This window comes from Littorina saxatilis, linkage group LG1 (assembly GCF_037325665.1).
Source record: "Littorina saxatilis isolate snail1 linkage group LG1, US_GU_Lsax_2.0, whole genome shotgun sequence".
NCBI classification, from domain to species: domain Eukaryota; kingdom Metazoa; phylum Mollusca; class Gastropoda; order Littorinimorpha; family Littorinidae; genus Littorina; species Littorina saxatilis.
In genome coordinates this window covers 18,307,871-18,331,532 of record NC_090245.1, presented here as the reverse complement: position 1 = coordinate 18,331,532, position 23,662 = coordinate 18,307,871, and the positions used below count along the sequence as shown (strand labels likewise).

General features: G+C 41.3%; 1 protein-coding gene across 1 annotated transcript; it reads right to left on the bottom strand.

Moving 5' to 3' along the window:
• Positions 1 to 283: 283 nt before the first annotated feature.
• On the bottom strand, positions 284 to 23,033 carry LOC138963543 (uncharacterized). The gene is made up of 8 exons (XM_070335408.1): positions 22,403 to 23,033; positions 10,489 to 10,810; positions 9,283 to 9,784; positions 7,847 to 8,781; positions 7,300 to 7,469; positions 6,777 to 6,969; positions 4,535 to 4,802; positions 284 to 4,130 (listed from the first exon to the last, which is right to left on the bottom strand). Exons 1-8 carry the CDS (start codon positions 22,481 to 22,483, stop codon positions 3,179 to 3,181), a joined length of 3,423 nt encoding a protein of 1,140 aa, XP_070191509.1. The 5' UTR covers positions 22,484 to 23,033; the 3' UTR covers positions 284 to 3,178.
• Between the last annotated feature and the right edge of the window lie 629 nt (positions 23,034 to 23,662).

Sequence of the window (23,662 nt, the reverse complement as noted above, 5' to 3'; positions counted from 1 at the left end):
TGAGAGAGTGTTTTTGTTGGACTTTTTGTCCATTGTCTGTTTGTGTCAATTGTAACAAAGCACAGCCCAGAATCAGAAGCTTTTACATGTACCAGAAAGTACCGTACTTGGAGTTCTCACTTGGTGGTGTCACAGATCTGTGTTTTGTTTGTGTATTAGCATGAGGGTACTTTGTGGCAACTATAAAGATTGAATGAAAACAATGGCAATGATGTCGCCAACAAAATCGGCTGCACTATCAAGTTATAAGAGCAGTTACCTCTCACTTGCTTCGAGACGCACAAGAGTTAGATAAACTTTTATTTTGACTAGCTTCAAAATGTGTCACATCAAATATGACTGCATGTTGCCCACATTGGCACGAGCAGAAAGTAAGCATGACATACATTTACACATAAAACATCAGCACGCCATACAGATATGTACAATACACGAACAAATTAAAAATAAAATGACCCACTGTTTCAGATAAAAAATAATTTTTTATTTTATTTATCACTTTGTTTCCTTTCTCTCATTTTCCTCTTTCAATACAGATCAAACGATCCCTGCAAAAAATCAACATTTTTGTTCTACAGTATGCGGAAATTCATGTAAACTTTTTTCTATTTATCATAGTACAGTAAGTGTTTTTGAAAACAAGGTCAGATTACAATCAAAATTTGAACAGTGTTTGTTCAGCTTTTTATTTTTTACTACACTTTGGGTGGTCTTTACACACATATATGCAAGAAGGATGAATGATCCCATCCAGCAATCAGGAAATCCTGATTCGATAAATAATTAAACCATTCAGGCTAATGAAATCATAGAGCTACATTTGGAAATGTTGGAGCTAGCTAGTCTCCAGGCAGGTTTTCCTGGTTTCTATCATCATCAACTTTTATTCCTACATTTGTTTATTCAACAGTTATATAGTTCATCATCGCATCAGTTGCTGATACTAGTCTTTCGGATGAGACGAAAAACCGAGGTCCCTTCGTGTACACTACATTGGGGTGTGCACGTTAAAGATCCCACAATTGACAAAAGGGTCTTTCCTGGCAAAATTGTATTGGCATAGATAAAAAATGTCCACCAAAATACCCGTGTGACTTGGAATAATAGGCCGTGAAAAGTAGGATATGCGCCGAAATGGCTGCGATCTGCTGGTCGATGTGAATGCGTGATGTATTGTGTAAAAAATTCCATCTCACACGGCATAAATAGATCCCTGCGCCTTGAGTCCGAGTCTGGAGATACGCGCGCGATATAAGACTTCATATATAACTAGCAAACCGAACACACACAAAACAAAAAAAAACCGTCACTTCTTGACAGGAAAGTGTTGTCATGTACTGGGTGCATATGATATGGCATCGAATGAACAGTTACTGTCATGCCTTTGAATATATATTCAAGTGCCCCCAAATATCTGAAGTGCTAATCTTAGCAAAATAAATATTGTGATAAATTTTGCACCCCAATAAAAGCATTAATTACCATGTAATTTTTATTTAAACTGTCTATGGCACTGAAGGCAGTCCACCAGCACACCTTTCGGATCCAAGATTTCTTTTTTCATGGATCACGTGACCACCGCTCAAATTAGCTACCCCTAAAATCGACCTGACAAAAGCGGAAGTTTACGTAATATGCTTTTATAGCAGCTGCCGTCACTTTCGACAGAAAAGTTCATTTTTTCCAGAGAAAAAAGTGTGTTAACAGGACACAATTGCATTTGGTTGTTTTTTTCTCAGCAAAGATTATCGTCACACGCTCGGAGCAAGTATATTGTCCCGCTCTCTTCATGGAAGAAATGATATCACAGCTGTTGATTTTAGAAGATATAAGTATGCAAGGTGATTTAAGAAAACTTGTTCCAAAGAAGAAAAAAGAAAGAAGGAGAAAAATACAACTTTGTTTGAAGTAAAATGGCTAAGTACGTGCAAATTAAACGCACACAAAATAACCTGAACGCTGTACACTCTATTATTGGATAACGTAAAACAAAGAAATGACCTGTAGTCAAGCATGCATATATCTACACACAACAAGGATCTCGGTCACAGTGACTACACAAAATCGCTTAGGAGCGAAACCAAAAGTCCGTATCACAAACACGAGTAAGAAACACTACGCAGGCTCTCAAAATTATCACATCGCATAATGTCGCCAGGCTCACCCAGCCGCAACAATCTAAGTACGACGTTACTATCAGTGCATGACTACCTCCGAAGGCAGTCTTGTCCTTCCAAACAAGAGGAAGATCATATAATTTTATTCAAAATAAAGACGACGTGTAATAATCAAGGTTATTTAATCCACAGAGGAAAAGAAGCCTCGTACTGAGCGTCTTCCGCTCTTTCTTCTAAGCATTCAAGTTCTAGCACAACACAATCCTTCGAAGTATCACCTCCATTGTTGTGCGATGCACTCCAGATTTTTTATTTTTTTTACTCGTTAAGGGCAGAATATACCTGCGCAGTTTCAGCGGCACAGACGATGCACTGCATATCATTGATGCTGCGATAGGGATTATGACGAGTACTTGTCCTGTTTTTCCTTTTACGCAACGTGTAACGAGCTGGGATAAGCTGCAGTATGTCGTCTGTCCTGCTGAAGTTACATATGTGAGCGCCGGGCCTTAATAGGTATATCATCCTATCTTCAGCGAAAGCGTCACAGTCAACTATTTTTTTCTTTGATCAGTTTTGACGACAAAAGAAAGGCTGAAATATCAAAAGTAACCTTGTACAGTTGCACCGAAGGTAATGTTTTCTTTCCAAGAACCACACAAAAATATAGATTAATCTCATCAGGAAATGTTCACAACCAAACGGATCTGCAACGATTGTGTTTTTCATTTGTAACACCACCAAACATCTAGACAAATCCGGGTGGACTTCCTGCAGTCACATCTGTTACCCGCCTTGCAGATACTGGAAGTAAAGGAAACCCACACAAAAATGTATTGAACATAATTCACCCACTGTCTGTTTTATTGACTTCAACAGTCTTTGAAAAGAACGGTCTGGAAGTCTCTTGTAAAATTCCTGAAGCAGAAATACAAAATTTGATATTCGTTCACAGTAACTACGTATATGTTTCTCCAGATCCACACGTCTCCAGAGGCAAGGGGATCACAACCACTAGTGTCCCTGACATTCTATTACTGTGAGTGAAATCTAACGGACATCTATTGAAAAAGAAGAAAATCTAGAAAAGCCTGGTTCTTATTAAGTTCTCCGGGTGCCACATAGTCGCCACCACCATCGTCTCCTCCCTCAGGGTTCTTCCTCATGTCAATGTACACTCCTTCCACTTTCGCCGTGATACCGGTACCACCCCCTCCACTACCCCCGCTCCAATTGGGCGTGGTCTGTGTAAAAGGGGCGGGGCTAGATGCAGGTCGCATGTTCATTGGTCCTCCTGGCTGGCCCATTGACGTGGCTCCCGCCCATGGATTTCCACTGGTTGAAAAGTTGGGAAATTGGCCGGGGTTGGAACAGTTTTCCCAGCCTGTGTTCCCATGCGGTGCGATGGAAAAGGTGTGAGGGCTTTGCATTTCTTGAGATCTGCCAGTGAAATCTTGGTTTGTTTGCAAAACTGGGACTGGTAAGTCTCCGGTCACCATAGGGTTGTTGTGAAATGTAGCGTCGTTCAAGAAAAAGTCCAGCAGAGCTGCTTTGGATTCAGGCACACTGTCGGGCCGGACACCGCCCACGCTCGTCGATGTGCTGGCGGCTTTCAGTTTATCCCCACCAATTTCCCACAGGTCATGGTCAGAAAACGTCAGGAGACTCAGTGATTCCGACGGAGCTTTCGAACCGCTGCCATCTTCTTCACCGATGTCTAGGAGAAACGCAGCCGGAGATGGAGATGATCGAAGGGAAGAGTTTCTCGGGGCAGGAACAGGTTTAGCCTTTGGTGTTGACGGTCGTTCTGGAATGCGCAGGTCCGGATGTGATGACACGGGGGTGATGTCCGACGATCTGCGCCTGAGAGATGATTTGCCGTCTTGGTCGAGGATACTCGTGTCACCGATGGTGGAGTAGAGGTCGGTGCTTCCTGACCGAGACAAGGTGCCTTTGGGAGAGGCAGACGCATGTGCGTGTATCTCCTCACAGCTTAACCTCTCTTTCCCGTCCCTGTAAACACAGAGGTATTTGCATTCCTGAGTAACAGAGAAGTATTTGATTTCATGATTAACAGAGAACTATTTGAATTCATGACAAGTTTACATATATGCACACGTATTTTTTCCGTGTTCTCTTCATCAGCACCGTGCGTACTTCAACCAAGATTTGCACATTTTAATTCCGTATGCTAGTAACACAACAGACTCAGCAACACAACACACATCGTTTAGGCTGTTAAAATGTCACATTTTTTTTACTTGAAAGTCTTTACTTCAGCTGAATGGTGCAGTTACACCTGGGTTGAAAATATATTCTTGAAGTTTCAAACAAAACAAAAAGCAAAGCACACAAACGCAAAAGCACAGCAAATGCAGAGGGTCAAGATCTAGTTGAACACAAATAAACTCACTCACTTGATGGATGACAGACGGTTTCCTGTCAGAAAACCAAAACCAGATTTAAGCCGCCCCTTGGTGGTCTTTGACTTTCCCTGGAGAAAAGAGGCGGGACGAGCAGGAAGCTCAGGGGGCGTGTCCAGTTGAGTGACAGCCAGAACACTGACAGCTGGTACCACCCCTCTTCTCGCCCCTCCCACTTCTTCATAGTCATTCTCCTTGCGTACATCGCTCATAGACTGACTACGTCTCCGAGTCATCAGCTGTTCTCTGCTGATTCGGAACCCTGAGAGAAGAAATGTTCAAATTTATTGTGTAGCCCACTTACAAGATTTGCTTCCCATAGGAAATAAGGTATACAGATCCATAGATTTATAGATATAAAGCCATCTTCACCTAACCTGCTATTTTTTCTGTGAGTCTGTAAAAGAATACATTCATGATTCCGCATTTATGAACTTTGTTCATCGGACAAAATATGCAAAACACGTTAGAACTCGTGTACATGTACTTTCATCAACTAAAGTTTGAAAATTGAAAAGCACAATTCAATCCCGTACACACATGCATAGTTGCTGAGTCCTTCTATTGCAACACGTACCTCACTTTGCAACCCGTACATATGTGCTGAAATGTAATCTTCAAAGTGCGTGAGGAACATATTGTGGAACCATAGCTGCGGTATGTGCTCAGGAATATTTAGTGATACAAAGTATGGAACCTGCGACGCGAGGCCCCTACGATGACAAGACGCCTTCCAAAAAAGGACACCTTTTGTTGCCCCCTTGTTTTTAAACTTCTGCAAAAATATGCCTGTAATGAAAGGACACTTGCAATACAATCCAGGAACGCTTTTGCTTGGTCCCAAGGGTATAATAAAGAGACCAAAAAGCAATGTACTCACGTTAAAATGACGAACACGGAACGAATAACAGCAACGTTTCGACCTAAGGGTCTTCTTCAGGCACAAAAACACAAAAATACACACACAAAAAAACAAGTCGCGTAAGGCGAAATTACTACATTTAGTCAAGCTGTGGAACTCACAGAATGAAACTGAACGTAGTCCGCCGCTAGTGCAAAAGGCAGTGAAAGTGACGAGCCTGTTTGGCGCGGTTGCGCTGTGCTTCATAGCACGCTTTACTGTACCTCTCTTCGTTTTAACTTTCTGAGCGTGTTTTTAATCCAAACATATCATATCTATATGTTTTTGGAATCAGGAACCGACAAGGAATAAGATGAAAGTGTTTTTAAATTGATTTCTAAAATTTAATTTTGATCATAATTTTAATTTTTTTTAATTTTCAGAGCTTGTTTTTTTTATCCAAATATAACATATTTATATGTTTTTGGAATCAGAAAATTATGAAGAATAAGATGAACGTAAATTTGGATCGTTTTATAAAAACTTTTTTGTTTTTTTTACAATTTTCATTTTTAATGACCAAAGTCATTAATTGATTTTTAAGCCACCAAGCTGAAATGCAATGCCGAAGTCCGGCCTTTGTCGAAGATTGCTTGGCCAAAATTTCAATCAATTTGATTGAAAAATGAGGGTGTGACAGTGCCGCCTCAACTTTTACAAAAAGCCGGATATGACGTCATCAAAGACATTTATCGAAAAAAAGAAAAAAAAACGTCCGGGGATATCATACCCAGGAACTCTCATGTCAAATTTCATAAAGATCGGTCCAGTAGTTTACTCTGAATCGCTCTACACACACACACACACGCACACACACACACACACACACACACACACATACACCATGACCCTCGTCTCGATTCCCCCTCTATGTTAAAACATTTAGTCAAAACTTGACTAAATGTAAAAAGAAAAAGAAAGACGATAGAACAGATCAAGAGGAGAATAAGGGACAAAACAACTGCACTGCACAAACCAACAAATGACTTCTCTGTCTTTGTCATTTGTTGGTTTGTGCAGTGCAGTTGTTTTGTCACTTATTCTCCTCTTTATCTGTTCTATCGTCTTTCTTCTTTGTGTGTGTGTGTGTGTGTGTGTGTGTGTGTGTGTGTGTGTGTGTGTGTGTGTGTGTGTGTGTGTGTGTGTGTGTGTGTGTATTTTTGTGTTTTTGTGCCTGAAGAGGACCCTTAGGTCGAAACGTCGCTGTTATTCGTTCTGTGTTCGTCATTTTAACGTGAGTACATTGCTTTTTGGTCTCTTTATTGTTCCCTCTCACGTGCAGTCGCCATTGTTTAATACCCAAGGGTATAGTTATCGCTACAGCAAAATTCTTACCATCACTGTTTCCGAGCGTGTCCAGGTCTTGGTAGATGTTGGAACTACTCCCATCAGGAGTTGTCTTCTGCTCAGCCAGTGCAGCAGGCACGGATTGGGGGTGGGGCATGAAGTCTAGAGAGTGGGCATTACCACAGGAATGGGAAATATCCTTGGGCGAAGACTCAAAGATGGGTTCAGGTCCGTCACTTGTCTGCAAAAGATCGACTTTATAGTAACATTGAAGAACCGTGTTCAAATCTAATTCGCTCTGACATATAGCTATGTTCCTTGAACATAAAATGAAATGAAACTTAAAATTAAAATTAAAGGGTGTTTTTATTTTTATTTTTATTTTTTTATTTTATAGTTTTGTGTACCTGAAGAAGACCCTTTTTGTTTTAACTTCTTGACGAGTAGTTAACAGAAAAGTTTGAATACAAAAATCTCAAGACCATCTGTCTGAGTGTAATCACACTTGCTAATACCCCCCTTTATACTTTCACTCTTAAGTCCACGTGTCCGTTCACAACTACCAGCTCACCTTACGGTTGGACACACTAGACTCTGTGGACACCTGGCTGTCGAAAGAGTTGCTGCCCAGGCGTGTGGACGTCCTGTCAGTGACCACGACGCCGGAATCCCCCGAGCACACGGACTCGGAAGCTCTCGGTCTTTCCGTCGTCATCGAGCTTGCCCGTAAACGTACGAGCTCTGCAAGGAGGCATTGAAAGCAGTGGGGTAAGTAGAGTCGTGGGATCGAAGAAGAAGAAAAAGGGGAGGGAGAAGGAGAAGAGGAGGATGGAGAGGAGGAGGAGGAGGAGGAAAAGGAGGAAGAAAAGGAGGAGGAAAAGAAGAGAGGCCCCCAAAGCTCTGCTATGAACGGACGCCTTGTTTGACAGATAGGAGATTGATGGTATAACCTTTGAGAGAGCTATTACAGAAGTAGATAATGGACTAAGGTACAATGGTTTCCATCATTTAAAAATAAAAAGGACCCCCTCGCCTAAAAAGACAATGTATTATATTTAGAGAAAAAAACCGAATTAAATCACGAAAAAAATCCCCCAAAGTATACACTGGAAGCTTACCAGTTTGTTCGATCATGTGGGGAGTTTTGTCGTCCGTGTCCAAGGAAACGACGTTGGGAACTGAAGAATTTCGGACCATACCAGCTCCCCTTTCCTTCATTAGGTTCTGCAGATGTTGCTGCTGCAATTGCTGGCTCTGCTGTTGCTGCACATACTGTTGTTGTTGCTGCGTCCAGAACAGCATGTGCTGTTGTTGTTGGGTCGGGCTAATATTCTGGCCATTCCACTGCTGGAACTGATACATCTGTTGCTGACTCTGATCCATTGGGTAAGTTTGCTGCTGATTCCACTGAGCAAGCTGTTGCTGTTGTTGGTGGTGATACTGATGGGCCACGGGAAGAGGACTTTGGCTCTGGAACTGACCTGGTTGTTGTTGTTGCTGTTGCTGCTGCTGCAGCATCATAACCTGCTGTTGCATCTGCCACTGTTGCATTTGCAGCTCTTGGTGGTGTTGAAAGTCACTGCCGAAGATGTCAGAAGACTTTCCTGGTGAACTGCTGAGAGAGCCGCAAAAGCTGACAACAGACGTTCGATGTCTTCTGGGAACGGCAGCATAGTTCTCATCGCAATCCGCGCTGAGGTCATCACCGAACCCTCTCATCTCCACGCCTCCAGCCGAGGACGTGGGCGAAATTGGGGTCACGGTGGACACAGAACTGCCTGAGCCTGACCTCACTGACCTTGGAATGACCTTGGAAGGATCTTCCAACTCGTTCTCAGACAAAGTTTCGTCGACTCGCGGCGAGCGATCCAGAAGAGCCTGGTATCCGCTGACCGTCAAGACGGATTCCGTTCGAGTTCTGGGATCTGAGGTCGTTCGGGGCATGCGTTGGCGCGTTGCCATGGCGACGCTGATGCACCTCCGAATGGAGGCGAGGATGTTGCTGGCATCTTTGCTGACGAATCGAAAGGTTGCCTCACCAATGGGAGAGTTTCTGGTGAGAGAAAAAGGAGAAGAAAAAAAATCCGAAATAAATGAAAGTAAGAGTGTATAAGCAGTTATGCATTTGTAACAAAACTGTTAATACTTGCACTTTCATACCTTATGGACTCCTTATCCCGTTTTCAATCATTGCGAGTTGTGCTGTCTGTCACAAACCTACGACTTTTAGCTTTACTATTGCAGATGCTATGAGATGATGGAACTTTCGCCAACAAAAAAACACGTTTTACGTTTACCTTAAAGAGAATTTAATTGCACAATAAACATTTTTACAAACAATAATCCAGGAGGAAAGACAGCTACAGCTTTTCAGTAATGCCTCTTTTAAACTTACGCACCTTACGATTTAAATTTCGACAAACCTAAGAACTGGGCCCGTGTGCATTCAGAAGCTCGTAATTTCCAAACTAAGAAAGACAGAAGGAATTATCTTCTTTTTTTTATACTCTTTCTAGTATGAGAGCTAAATCTGATTCATACGGTCCATACTTACGGTCCACATTCCAGCATGAAGACTCGAGACTGACCCGAGGATGTCTCTTTCTCCACGTTAAATCTCTTCAGCATGGATAACTTCCAGACGATTAACACCTTCTCCTCCTCGTCCTCGGCCTCTTTCACCTCCTCGCCGGTCCTCCCTTTACCCTCCGACCCATCCGTTTCGCTTCCGTCAGACCGTACAGAATCGTGTCGGCGTTGCCCATAAGCGAATTCTTCTGTAGGTGATGATGGCGTTGAGGGTCTGCCGTTGGTGTTCGAGTTCGCTGGGGAGAGTTTGCCGAGGGTTTTCGGGCTTGCTGATGTCAGTTTTCCAGAGTTTGGGGTTAGGGTTGAGGTCCTTTCCAGAGAATTCTGACGTGCTTGCGAGGGCTTCCCATGGTCTTTAGGGTGTGCTACTACCTCGACGCCGTTTGGGGAGACACGTAAAACGTATGAACCTTTTAACACAAGGCGTTGCGAGTCTGCGCTCTGCTGGATTGTGACTTTAAACGATTCTGAAAGAAAAGGGCATCGTTTCATCAAATCTGACGATTAATTAGTACATAACTATTTCTTCTAGAATATGGTTTACACTCTTGTTCTTGTGTGGCAGTCTCCTCCCTACAATGTTCCAGCAAAACTGATACATACATCATTACATGACTTTAGTATGTGTCTACATTCGCTGAACGCACTTTCCATTCGTTGCCAAAAAAAAAAGCACTTTCCTTATTTGAACTTGACCGGAGCTGTGAAATTACAACTGATTTGCACATTTTTCTTTTGTTTATGAAGGGACTGGCCGCTAAGGAAACTTAAGTTATTTTTCTTGTATGTGCACGGTACGGATAACACTCCGGTTAATACGATAATGTCCTAAAAAATAAGTAGACGGCAATAAAAAAATCAAAACTTGACTAAATGTAAAAAAGGAGAAGAAGGAACGAGAGAAGGAATAAACGAAAGAAAGAAAAGTCTCGTTACTTTATTACTGAGAATGATGATAATTATAAAATCGTTTATCTGACGTCAAACATTGCATGGCGACTTAAATTGTGTCTTACATTAAAAACAAGCATACGCGCTCATGCAAACTTTACCCTTGTGTACATTTTCAACATCCCGTCCGTCGAACACTCTCACTCATCCCTAAAAGCATAATTTTATAAATGGTGTTTTTTATAAGAAGAAGACTAACATAACCCTCAGCACAACAAACCTGTATCCTTGGCGTTCTCATCAGCGAAGAAAAGATTGCGGAGGGCAGACATCCAACTGAACGACTCCAGCTCGGATGATCCGGACAGAACCAGAACCGGATTTGTTTCCATGATCTCAAAGGCAAAAGGATGAGTCTTGGAGCTGGCCAGCTGCACGGCCGTCACTCGGTCCAGTATGAAGGTCATCCGGTCAGATGCTCGACCTTGACCTTGACCTTGGCGGGATGAGGCCTCGTCGGGGTAAACGTCGATCTTGGCGGCCAGTGTCCCTGCCGCCAGGTCTGTCATCTTCGTCACCACCACCCATCTCTTGCGCCATGCCTATATGAAGAGGATGATGTAATTGTGACGTCATTGTAACAAAACGTCATCAAAGTAGATGCAATTGTGACGTCATTGTAACAGAATGTCATCAAAGTAAATACACTTGAATTGAGATGTTAGTCCATAAGCTTAGCTGTATATATTGTATTGAGACTAACACGAGAAGGCATGGATGAAATCAACTTGAGCTGCTTAAAAGTACAGATTGAATTGCATTGACTGGAGCGCAGCCGGGTTAAATCAAAACCTCTCACAAAAGTGAATTGCTGAGCTGAGTAAAACTAAAGTCAATGAAGCTGAAAGGTCTCATATCAATCTCATAACCGCCAACCACTTGTTTGTTTGTGCTTTGTGATTCCGTTTTGTTTTGTTTGTCTGTCTGTCTTTCTGTCTGTCTGTCTGTCTGTCTTTCTTTCTTTCTTTTTGTTTGTTTGGTGCTAATTAATGTTTGGTCAAATAATGTGTATTCTATACTTGTCGATAAAAAAAAAAAGTGAAGAGAAAACAAGTTGGCAACCAAGCAAGCAACCAAGCAACCAATTACAAACCATCAGCCAAAGAAACAAGACAAGAAAAAGAGGAAGAGAAGAGTACAAAACAAAAGCGAAAAAGAAGAAAAAAATCGAATAAAAAAAAAATGCTGAAAGCTGGCAAGCTATTGTCAGCACAGTGTGGAAAATTACAGGCCGATGGATTCAAGTCTCCATTGCATGATCAGAAGGATAAGAGGCACATGAAATTGAATATAAACTCAGCTTCGCTTTGCACCATTTATCACTACAGCATCGGCGATAATATTTGTTCGCGTCAAAGAAATAATTTTAGCAAGTGCCTCCACTCCCGACTGATCAATGTAATATTATCTTATTGACCTTCATTGATACTGTCTACGTTTGGCGAACCGTGTTACTTAGTACACGTACACCATTATCATATCCTGTTGTATGTGTACTTAGTAGTGGTGGTTCTTTGCTTCTTCCTCTTCACTTTCCTATTATATTTAATCTGTGAGAAAGTCTGTCCTTCTGCGGGTCGAGTGAGAGTTAGGCCGTTCTGAGGGGGGGGGGGGGGGGGGGGGGGGGGGAGAGCGTGTGCGTGCGCCATGCGCCTGTGCACAAGGGCGCCGCCGTTTCAGTGTAGAAAAGGACTTGCTGAGGACCTTTCCAAATTGCTGTCATGCCATGCGTGCGGCATAACGCTGAGCTTGGCAGCTCTCGAAATGCACAGTTCTTTCTACTTGCATTTTTAACATAATCTCAAATTTTCAGTCATTAACCTTGAGCATACTGCCCAATACGTATCCTGGAAGAAAAAAACGTTGTCTGCGTCATTGTACAAAACAAGCTCTGACTGTATAGCATTTTTACATGAAATGTAGGCTCAAAGCAATATGTACTCGATGACTATACACGCTAATTGCTTTACCAACAGCTGGAGACATGCTAAATTAAATTCCCTGCAAAATATTGTGGTCTAGGACCCCTTCAATGTTGAGATATGTTAATTTTCATTTTGATCTGGATCGTCCTATTTATAGATTTGCCAACAGAGGTAGCGTTGACGCAAGGGAAATAACTCCGCGTCTTTGTTTACATCCAAAGTTTTTGAGACTCTAAAAGGCAAGCTGTAATGCATGTATATGGTCCGCGCATGGCGACATATCGTCATTACATGGTCTTATGGTGCGTTTGACATCGATTATGGGCAAACTACACTTTGTAAACACGGGAGCGCGTACATATGCCTTTAAGAAATGTTTCTTTAAAAGATTCTGTCCTTCTCAAGTAACCATCATGTCAGCCACCACAAATCTGCCCATGCTTTTACATAGGATAAGAGCTGGGATCCTTTGTTGTTGAATTAATTTAACAAGTGACACCACAGTGTCAACATGCAAAGTTAATTCAGACCAAAAAATTCAAAACAATTGCACCCTGTACGGAACACAGCTCGGATGTTGATTTCAGTGCATGTTCACGTGGAAGAATGCTTAAACCAAGAATGCTCTCATACAGCGTGGATCAGTGTCACTGTGTACTTGTATACGTGACGGTGTGATCAAAAGAGTATCTTAGTATACTTTTTATGTTATCATATTGTATCGTCCTTTTGTTACAACATCCGTTTTTGATCTTATCTTTTTGATAAAGCGGAGAAGGTAACTGGATACTGACTGATGATTTCCTAGGGTTACTGAGGTAACTTTTTGCTGTAATTTTACGATAATGTAAGGTGCGATCTGTTCCAATGACCGACGAAGCAGATTTGGTGAACTGGATTGAAATCTTTATCTAGGTGTCGTAATGTCGGTTTTTCATTGTAGTGACCTTACTTTTATGATTGATTATGACAATCATTAATCGTTTTTGTGTACTTCTTGACAGAGAACATAGAACTCGTATGAACCGTGGCTGACTTCCGTGTAGATATACAGAGTGTACCTACCCCTCCCCCCCCCCCCACCCCCCCACTCCCACTGTATCAATACAGAAAGCTTACCAGTTCGATTTGGGATTCGTTAATTGACTAACAAACCAGCAATTGTAATTATTTCCTAAACTTGGACCAAACTGCAATTGTCTTTGTTTTCATTTCATTTACTCTATTAGGCCTATCCCAATGCTGGGAAATGCGGGTCGCTAGAATTCCACCCAATAGAAAGCTAGCAGCAACAAGAGTCGCGCTACTCAGGTGCGTGCGTGTTTAGGTGTAACCAAGGTCTTGTACGTGCCACTGTGGTGACCCGGGGGTGGGACATGGTTACCGTCTCTGAGTTTGTACATGAAGTTGACTCGTGTCCGTCTGTTTTGCGTTCAGAAGCATTGTCAGTGTCTTGAAAACAATATGCAAGAAAAGTTTTTAAAAAAAAGCATTTTCCAGAAAGAGACAATGACGTCATCATTGGCCGTCAAAATGGGATTATATTGAGAACTGACTTGTCAGCACAAGAATTTTACATTTTACTTTCTTATCAACAGAGTAACAAACGTGTGACAACAATTTGCGACGTCCAGTTTCTTTAAATAGTTTAGCTGGTCATAGCAACGTCTTCAGACCACCTCATTAATCAACGGAAGTAGCATAAAAGCCATTGTCTTCCTTAATCTCGTCTCGGTAAACAAGAGGAGTGTGGCTTGGAATTTCAGTCTCGGCAACACAGTTAAAGGCACAGTAAGCCTCCCATAAACCATCACAGATACTGTCAGGCTTTTACACACAGTACAAACACCCTTTCATTTAAACACTCACCGATTGAGAACATCCTAGGTGCCCTCCGTAAAGAGCGAACAATTTTCAAAGAATTTATTTTTGTGTGGTTTATCTTACCCCTGAGCCATCGTGAACCCGTGTGATCCAGTTTCCCTTTTTCACAATGTAGTCGTCAGTTAGTCATTTGAATGCGACTCGATGTGAGCTTATTTACAATAGCACGTTTTTATGCACGAAACAAACGGCTGTGGTTCACAAGAACTCTAGCGATGGCTTTTGACTGCTGAGAGGAACGGCGATATGCACTGATAAACCGTCGTCTGCTACGACCCTTGCGTGACCCTGCTTCCGGGCTTTTCTTTTTTCAAACTTTCACAACTTCGAATTGTACTGATCTTGTCTTGATGAAAAAAGAATTCTTTTATGATTAAAGAATGTTTGTGTAACAAGCTGTCAATTTATTATTTAGATTTTAAAAGTTAGGTCTAGCGCAAAAACGCACCACGGTCCAAAAACATTTTGATAATCATCGATTCACGGCAATCGCCAGTTTACATCGATAGAATGAGATCCGAAGGGAAGTAACTCATGTTTGACCTGAGTTCAGGATGGGTCCAAAAAGTGTTCGAGACAATCTGCAAAATTAATTCTTTAAAAATTGCTCGCTCTTTACGTAGGGCACCTAGGATGTTCCCGTTTGGTGAGCGTTCAAATGGAAGGGTGTTTGTACTGTGTGTAAAAGCCTGACAGTATCTGTGATGGTTTACGGGAGGCTTACTGTCCGGGCGTTTGTTTGTTTGTTTGTTCGTTCCGTGGGCTGAAACTCCCACGGCTTTTACGTGTATGACCGTTTTTACCCCGCCATTTAGGCAGCCATACGCCGCTTTCGGAGGAAGCATGCTGGGTATTTTCGTGTTTCTATAACCCACCGGAACTCTGACATGGATTACAGGATCTTTTTCGTGCGCACTTGGTCTTGTGCTTGCGTGTACACAGGGGGGTGTTCGGACACCGAGGACTGAGAGTCTGCACACAAAGTTGACTCTGAGAAACAAATCTCTCGCCGAACGTGGGAACGAACTCACGCTGACAGCGGCCAACTGTATCCTTGGCACAAAGGGTCAAAAATCCAAAAAATAAGCCCTTTTAAAAATATGCCCATATTTTTCAAAATAAGGCCTTATTTTAGAAATAAGGCCTTAAATATTTACAGCCATAAGGAAATAAGGGCATAATGAAATAAGGCCTTATTTCTGTTAAGGCCTTACTGAAATAAGGCCTTATTTCTGTTATGACCTTAAAAAATAAGCCCTTAAAAAAATATGCCCATAAAAAAATAAGCCCTTAAAAAATATGCCCATATTTTTCTGCGCATCGCTACTGCGCATCCGGAGCTAGAGCAAGATCAAGATGTTACACTGATATAAATCAAACAGTCATTTCATGTAAACAATGCTTACCTTGAGCGAACATACACCTCATCGGAAACCCCAATTCTCTCGCAATTTGCAATTTCAGCACAAATTCTTCTCAAAAATTCATCACGATCTCTGAACCCCCCATTCGCCATGTTTGTTATGAGATATTGCTCTGCGCATGAGCGGCGCAGCCGAATTCTTAATTCAGCTTCATGATTGGTCAAAAAAATAAGGCCTTATTTTTTTATGCCCTTATTTTTTTATGCCCATATTTTTTTATGCCCTTATTTTTTTATGCCCTTATTTTTATTAAGGCCTTACAGAAATAAGGCCTTATTTCTCGTAAGGCCTTATTTTCAAATAAGGGCTTATTTTGTAATGCCCAAATTTTTTTATGGGCTTAAAGATTTAAGGCCTTAATAATGGAAAAGAAGGCCAAAATATGGGCATATTTTCAAAAATATGGGCATATTTTCAAAAATAAGGCCTTATTTTTTAAGGGCTTATTTTTTGGATTTTTGACCCTTTGTGCCAAGGATACAACTGGATACAAATCCAGCGTGCTACCGACTGAGCTACATCCCCGCCCGTCCGGGCGTGAATTCCGGTATTCATAACAGCCGTCCAGCACCAAAACGAGGCGCCATTGTTGTTGAAGACCAAGTCCACGAACATAAATTCTTTGAAAATTTCTCACGCTCGACAGAAAGCAGCCAGGATGTTCCCGTTCGGTGAGCGTTCAAATGGAAGTATGCTTGTACTATATGTAGACGCTCGGGGAGCTCTGTGATGGTTTTCGGGAGCCTTACTGTGCCTTTAATGATACTTGACCAACATGTTCGATTTCGCTCTACACTCGCCGCATTCTTGAAACAATGCATGCCAAGAAATATGTCCCAGCATAAGGTTACAAACGTGGCTAAATTCGTTATCTACGGTGTGAGATGTCAACGAACGATTGATAACACATAAGCCTATTAAACTGTTGGCTGATTGAGGCATACAGTGGAACCTCTTACAAAAAATCAGAGAGGTACATTTACAGAGCTCCAGTTATGAACAGGAAAATCTGAGAAATACAGATCTGTAAAAAAAAACCAAAAAAAAACCCCACGTGTGTGGAGGGTTGTCTTAAATCTTAACAAGTCGCGTAAGGCGAAATTACTACATTTAGTCAAGCTGTGGAACTCACAGAATGAAACTGAACGTAGTCCGCCGCTAGTGCAAAAGGCAGTGAAAGTGACGAGCCTGTTTGGCGCGGTAGCGGTTGCGCTTTGCTTCATAGCACACTTTACTGTACCTCTCTTCGTTTTAACTTTCTGAGCGTGTTTTTAATCCAAACATATCATATATATATATGTTTTTGGAATCAGGAACCAACAAGGAATAAGATGAAAGTGTTTTCAAATTGATTTCGACAATTTAATTTTGATCATAATTTGTATATTTTTAATTTTCAGAGCTTGTTTTTAATCCAAATATAACATATTTATATGTTTTTGGAATCAGAAAATGATGAAAAATAAGATGAACGTAAATTTGGATCGTTTTATACCAAACAATTTTTTTTTACAATTTTCAGATTTTTAATGACCAAAGTCATTAATTAATTTTTAAGCCACCAAGCTGAAATGCAATACCGAAGTCCGGCCTTCGTCGAAGATTGCTTGACCAAAATTCCAATCAATTTGATTGAAAAATGAGGTTGTGACAGTGCCGCCTCAACTTTTACAAAAAGCCGGATATGACGTCATCAAAGGTATTTATCGAAAAAAAATAAAAAAATATCCGGGGATATCATTCCCAGGAACTCTCATGTCAAATTTCATAAAGATCGGTCCAGTAGTTTGGTCTGAATCGCTCTACACACACACACAGACAGACAGACAGACACACACACACACACACACACACACACACACACACACACACACACACACACACATACACCACGACCCTCGTCTCGATTCCCCCCTCTATGTTAAAACATTTAGTCAAAACTTGACTAAATGTAAAAAAGGGTTCCACTGACTGTATTGCAGACATATGTAACAGTTAAGTTTATCAGTGGCGACGAAGTGTCCAGTAATGTTGTAGACAAGAGCTGACCCTCAGCTGAAAGTGATACTCTCAGTAGTGTATACTTTTTGTTGATGGTTAAGTTTGTATTTTACGGAAGGAATCATTAAGTTACAGACCAAGTAACAGACTAAGTAACTAACTACGTGAACAACTAAACGGCTAGTTGACTGACTGACAGACAGACGACTCGTGAATCAATGGTTGTTGATATGAAAGTTACTTTAAAGTCAAACGCGAAGGAAGTGTATGACAACAAACAAAAGTCTTAGCCAAATGTATACGTGCAAGACCTGTGCCAGCTACTGCAACAGATATATATATATCATCAGGATGAAAATACACTGACACACACACACACAAACACCGGCACTGCACACACACACACACACCCACACACACACACACACAAACCGTTCCTGCATGAATGCAAAAAGCCGGAAAACAAATGCGTTGTGACTCGCAGCCTGCCAATAGGCACCAAACACCCTGAATGCTTACAAATAACATGCAAGAAAACACGTGCACAGCGGTGTTAATTAAAGGCACGACAAAGTGATTTGGGTGAAAGTCCCATGCGGGACAAAAAGCGCACAGCACTCCTTTGAAATCATTGGCCAGGCGTTTTTGTTGTTGTTCTGGGGGCTGAGGGTGGGGGAGGGGTGTGTGTAGTTGGACGGTTGTAAATATTCACATACATGTATTACCAACAAAGACCTCACCAGTCCTGCAGCATGTGTCCTTCGCCCCCCCACCCCCCCCCCCCCCCCTCGTCCTCATAGTAAGCTTTTTCGGGTCCCTCCTTTGTGTCCTCCCTCAGTCCTTTAATTGTCAATAGTTTCTCGATGTCCTGTTCTTGTTACCTTTCTCTTTAACACCCCCCCTCCTCCCCGCCGTTGCATTCATCGTCCCTCGCTCGCATGCAGAAAGAGAAGACAATAGAGGAGATGGAGGAGGAGGGAAAGGGGGAAGAGGATTCACAACAACAACAAACAGAACCCCCCTTTCCCAGAAAATCAGGAGGAAAATGGGCAATTGAGGCAAATATACAAAAGTTATGAACAGAAAATCCACAGAAGCAATGTCTTAAAAAAAAGAGGGAGGGAACTGTCATAAAAGTTTGTTTTTTTACTGTATAAGAAAATCAAGTAGAACAAGAACGGTGCGTAGAGCAAGAAAGCTTAAGCGGAACACCTTTGTATGTCAATTATTATATCTGTATCAGAAAACAATCGCCAGGCCCCGGTACCCATACACATATGGCACAAGTCAGTCAAAAACACAAGCACCCCATGCACCCACTGCATCAACCCGAACATTTCGAAAAAAATGGTGAACCTGATCGCAGACTTCAGAACGTTGCTTGTAGTTTAGGAGGCGTCTGATTTTGCCGATAACTCCCTAAAAGGGGAAGAACCATTTCTTATTATGGTTTTCACCAATGACATACCCACACACAAAAAGAGAATGTTGGAGAAAAGACATTGATGGTTGAGCTATGATGTTTTCAAGACAACAAGCAAATAAAATAAAATAATAGAAACAACAATAAAAACAACGAGCAAACAAATAAATTACCATTTGCAAATCATTTTAAAAAAGAAAGAACAACGAGCAAACCAAAATCAGTCAGACAAGGAGAAGAAAAGATAAAGAAAGAAAGCCAAACAACAACAACAACAACAACAACAACAACAACAACAACAACAACAACAACAACAACCACCACCACCACCACCACCACCACCAGAAAGAAAGAAAGCCAACAAACGAAGAAGCAAAGAAATATAGAAGGAAAGGGAGAAAGAACATCCACATATAACGATTTGCTTGCAGCTATTAAACAAACACGAAAAGAACAATGAAAAAAAAAAAAAAAAAAAAAAAGCTCGAGTGGGCAAAAAGTAGGAGCGGAGCGAGACTGCATACAAGAAATGCAGTACAGTGGAACCCCCCTTTAAAGACCCCCCAAATTTAGGACCTCCCCCCTTTTAAGACCTTGCCTTATGAAATTGTCTGTTCATAACCTCTGCAAATTTACCCCCATTTTAAGACTTCCTCCTTTTTAAGACCTGAATTTCTCAGATTTGTGGAGGTCTTAAAAGGGGGGTTTGGTTTAAACAAAATTTTATTCAGAATTTCTTCGCATGAACAGTTTGAAACACACAGCTAGGACACGCACTCAAGCAATTGCTTATATCACGTGACCAAAAAGGGGGTTTCGCTGTACTGTATGTGAGGTCGACGCGCCGGACAAGATAAAACCAGTGATTAGTGATACCAGGCGACATCGCCAGCTGCCCCCATCGAAACATTGCACTTGCTCCCACACAGGCATAGAAAGAGTGACTTGCATCTCTGTCTCCTTTCCAGCGTATGCTCTACCATGGGCACATGGATTTTAAACTTTTTCTTCTTCTTCAAAAACGTGTTGTTGTTGTTTTCCTGTTGGTACCATGTTCCGTATACATTGACCAGAAACAGGAATTTAGTCACGTTCCTTGTCAGCCCAGCGCCCCCTGCTCTTCTTTCTCCTCTCCAGCTTGTACTGTACCACAGCTGCATGAACTTCTATATTTTTCTTCTAAATATTTTGTTTTTGTTTTTCTGCTAGAACTATGTAGTAAATACGTTCAGAAAGCACAGGGATTTATGAAAACATTTCACTTGCTCCTCTCTCTCCTTTCCAGCTTATACTTTACCATAGGTACATGCTTTTTAAACGTGTTTCTTCTAAAAACATATTGTTTTTGTTTCTGTGCTATGCACTGAATGTGTTGCACAGACACAGGAATGCATCAATACATCGCACTTGCTCTTCTCTCTTTTTTTACATTAATTTTAGTCAAGTTTTGACTAAATGTTTTAACATAGAGGGGGAATCGAGACGAGGGTCGTGGTGTATGTGTGTGTGTGTGTGTGTGTGTCTGTCTGTCTGTCTGTGCGTGTGTGTGTGTAGAGCGATTCAGACTAAGCTACTGGACCGATCTTTATGAAATTTTACATGAGAGTTCCTGGGAATGATATCCCCGGAAGTTTTTTCTTTTTTTCGATAAATGTCTTTGATGACGTCATATCCGGCTTTTTTGTAAAAGTTGAGGCGGCACTGTCACACCCTCATTTTTCAATCAAATTGATTGAAATTTTGGCCAAACAATCTTCGACGAAGGCCGGACTTCGGTATTGCATTTCAGCTTGGTGGCTTAAAAATGAATTTATGACTTTGGTCATTAAAAATTTGAAAATTGTAAAAAAAAAATAAAAACATGTAAAACGATCCAAATTTACGTTCATCTTATTCTTCATCATTTTCTGATTCCAAAAACATATAAATATGTTATATTTGGATTAAAAACAAGCTCTGAAAATTAAAAAAATTAAAAATTATTATCAAAATTAAATTTTCGAAATCAATTTAAAAACACTTTCATCTTATTCCTTGTCGGTTCCTGATTCCAAAAACATATAGATATGATATGTTTGGATTAAAAACACGCTCAAAAAGTTAAAACGAAGAGAGGTACAGTAACTGAGCGTGCGCAACCGCTGTACCTCTCTTCGTTTTAACTTTCTGAGCGTGTTTTCAATCCAAACATATCATATCTATATGTTTTTGGAATCAGGAACCGACAAGGAATAAGATGAAAGTGTTTTTAAATTGATTTCGAAAATTTAATTTTGATCATAATTTTTATATTTTTAATTTTCAGAGCTTGTGTTTAATCCAAATATAACATATTTATATGTTTTTGGAATAAAAAAAATGATGGAGAATAAGATGAACGTAAATTTGGATCGTTTTATAAAAAAAATATTTTTTTTACAATTTTAAGATTTTTAATGACCAAAGTCATTAATTAATTTTTAAGCCACCAAGCTGAAATGCAATACCGAAGTCCGGGCTTCGTCGGAGATTACTTGACCCAAATTGCAACCAATTTGGTTGAAAAATGAGAGCGTGACAGTGCCGCCTCAACTTTCACGAAAAGCCGGATATGACGTCATCAAAGACATTTATCAAAAAAATGAAAAAAAAACGTCTGAGGATATCATACCCAGGAACTCTCATGTCAAATTTCATAAAGATCGGTCCAGTAGTTTAGTCTGAATCGCTCTACACACACACACAGAGACAGACAGACAGACAGACAGACAGACACACATACACCACGACCCTCGTCTCGATTCCCCCCTCTATGTTAAAACATTTAGTCAAAACTTGACTAAATGTAAAAACGGAAAAAGCCGGTTTACTATACTCATAGATGTACAGATGTCCCTTTTATCTGTGTGCAAACATAATCATAGAATTACTGCAAAAAACATAATAATTACGAATGATAAAAATACTGAAGAATGGAGAAAAAAAACGCAGAGCGCACGGTCTCAGTTTGAGTGTGTGTGTGTGTGTGTGTGTGTGTGTGTGTGTGTGTGTGTGTGTGTGTGTGTGTGTGTGTGTATGATTGTGGGATAGAGAGAGAGAGAGACTGAGAGAGAGAGAGAGAGAGACAGAGAGAGAAAGAGAAAGAGAGAGAGGGAGAGGAAGGGGGTGCAGCTGCATGATCTAATAAAGAAAATCTTCAAACAAAAACAGAGCGACAGGTGGATCCTACTGAGCACACACCTCTCCCTCTCTCCCACGCCCTCTCCTCCCATTAAGATGTACAACACACACACTGACACACACACACACACACACACACACACACACACACACACACTCAGTCTCTCTCTCACACACACACACACACACACACACACACACACACACACCAGAATCTGCATATTCGTGATCAGCTAATTTTACATCTGTTATGTTATTAAATGAATCATGTTACGTATCAACATACAGCTAGTGCTTTTTTTTTAATCGTATAAATACCTTCAGTTTTCGTCCTTTCACTTTTGATGACTGTTTGATTTCGAGGTATCCACATTTCTGTGTGAGATTTCCATCAGCCATGGCGTCGCTCGGTGAGAATGCTTTTTTTTGGTTGCGAACCGTGCCTTTTACAGTTCTATTAGAGAAGTCATATTTTAAATTCAGCTAAGACGATAGCAAAAATCGATATTTAGCGCAGTTCGTCATCAAATTCAGTTGAGGCGAGCAAAGTTTGTATATGTTCTCCTCTTTAAATTATGCTCTAAAAACTTATTCTTATTACAACACGTTCTTCTTTTCATTTATAGTAGGCCTACAGTTCAACAAGCTTGTGATCAGTTGACTCGCATTTATCGCCTCCACCAAACTTTGCAAACGTCTTTTCTTTTCAGTTTGTCTTTCTTTCTTCGTTTTCTCTGTGCGAGAATGCTACATCTTGGTAAGTGAACACATTGCACAATAAATACAGGTAAGTAAAATCTATCACTCTAAGTCACAAATATTCACACCGAATTCTTTAGGCAAAACGTTCCTTCTTCAGTTTGCGGAAAGGAATAGTGTCCCCGCAGTAGGTGATCGCTTCTCCCTTTAATTGCGAACGTTTCACCTGATTAGCATACAACAGCGTTTAAGTAAGAAAAACAACCAAGTGTTTGAGCAACCAGCGCGTCAACTTTGTGTACGTCTGCTGTCCCGCTAAGGGACATCACCAGGGGGGCGTGTCTGTCAAGGGACGTAATCTGACCCCACTGTCGTGTTATCTTGGTGACTGCGACTCTGTCAGGCCTTTGATGATTATAGCGTGATCAAGTAACGCATTGCATTGTAACTGTTTTCTTTTGCATAATGATCGAGATAATAAAGCACTGCATTGGTGTTTTTTCACCGTCTGTCCTTGATATGACGCAGCCTATAGTGACTTGAGTGGAAAATACACCGGCACGGTTGGCCTAGTGGTAAGGCGTCCGCCCCGTGATCGGGAGGTCGTGGGTTCGAACCCCGGCCGGGTCATACCTAAGACTTTAAAATTGGCAATCCGCGCTAGTGGCTGCTCCGCCCGGCGTCTGGCATTATGGGGTTAGTGCTAGGACTGGTTGGTCCGGTGTCAGAATAATGTGACTGGGTGAGACATGAAGCCTGTGCTGCGACTTCTGTCTTGTGTGTGGCGCACGTTATATGTCACCAGCACCGCCCTGATATGGCCCTTCGTGGTCGGCTGGGCGTTAAGCAAACAAACAAACAAATAAACAAAAGTGGAAA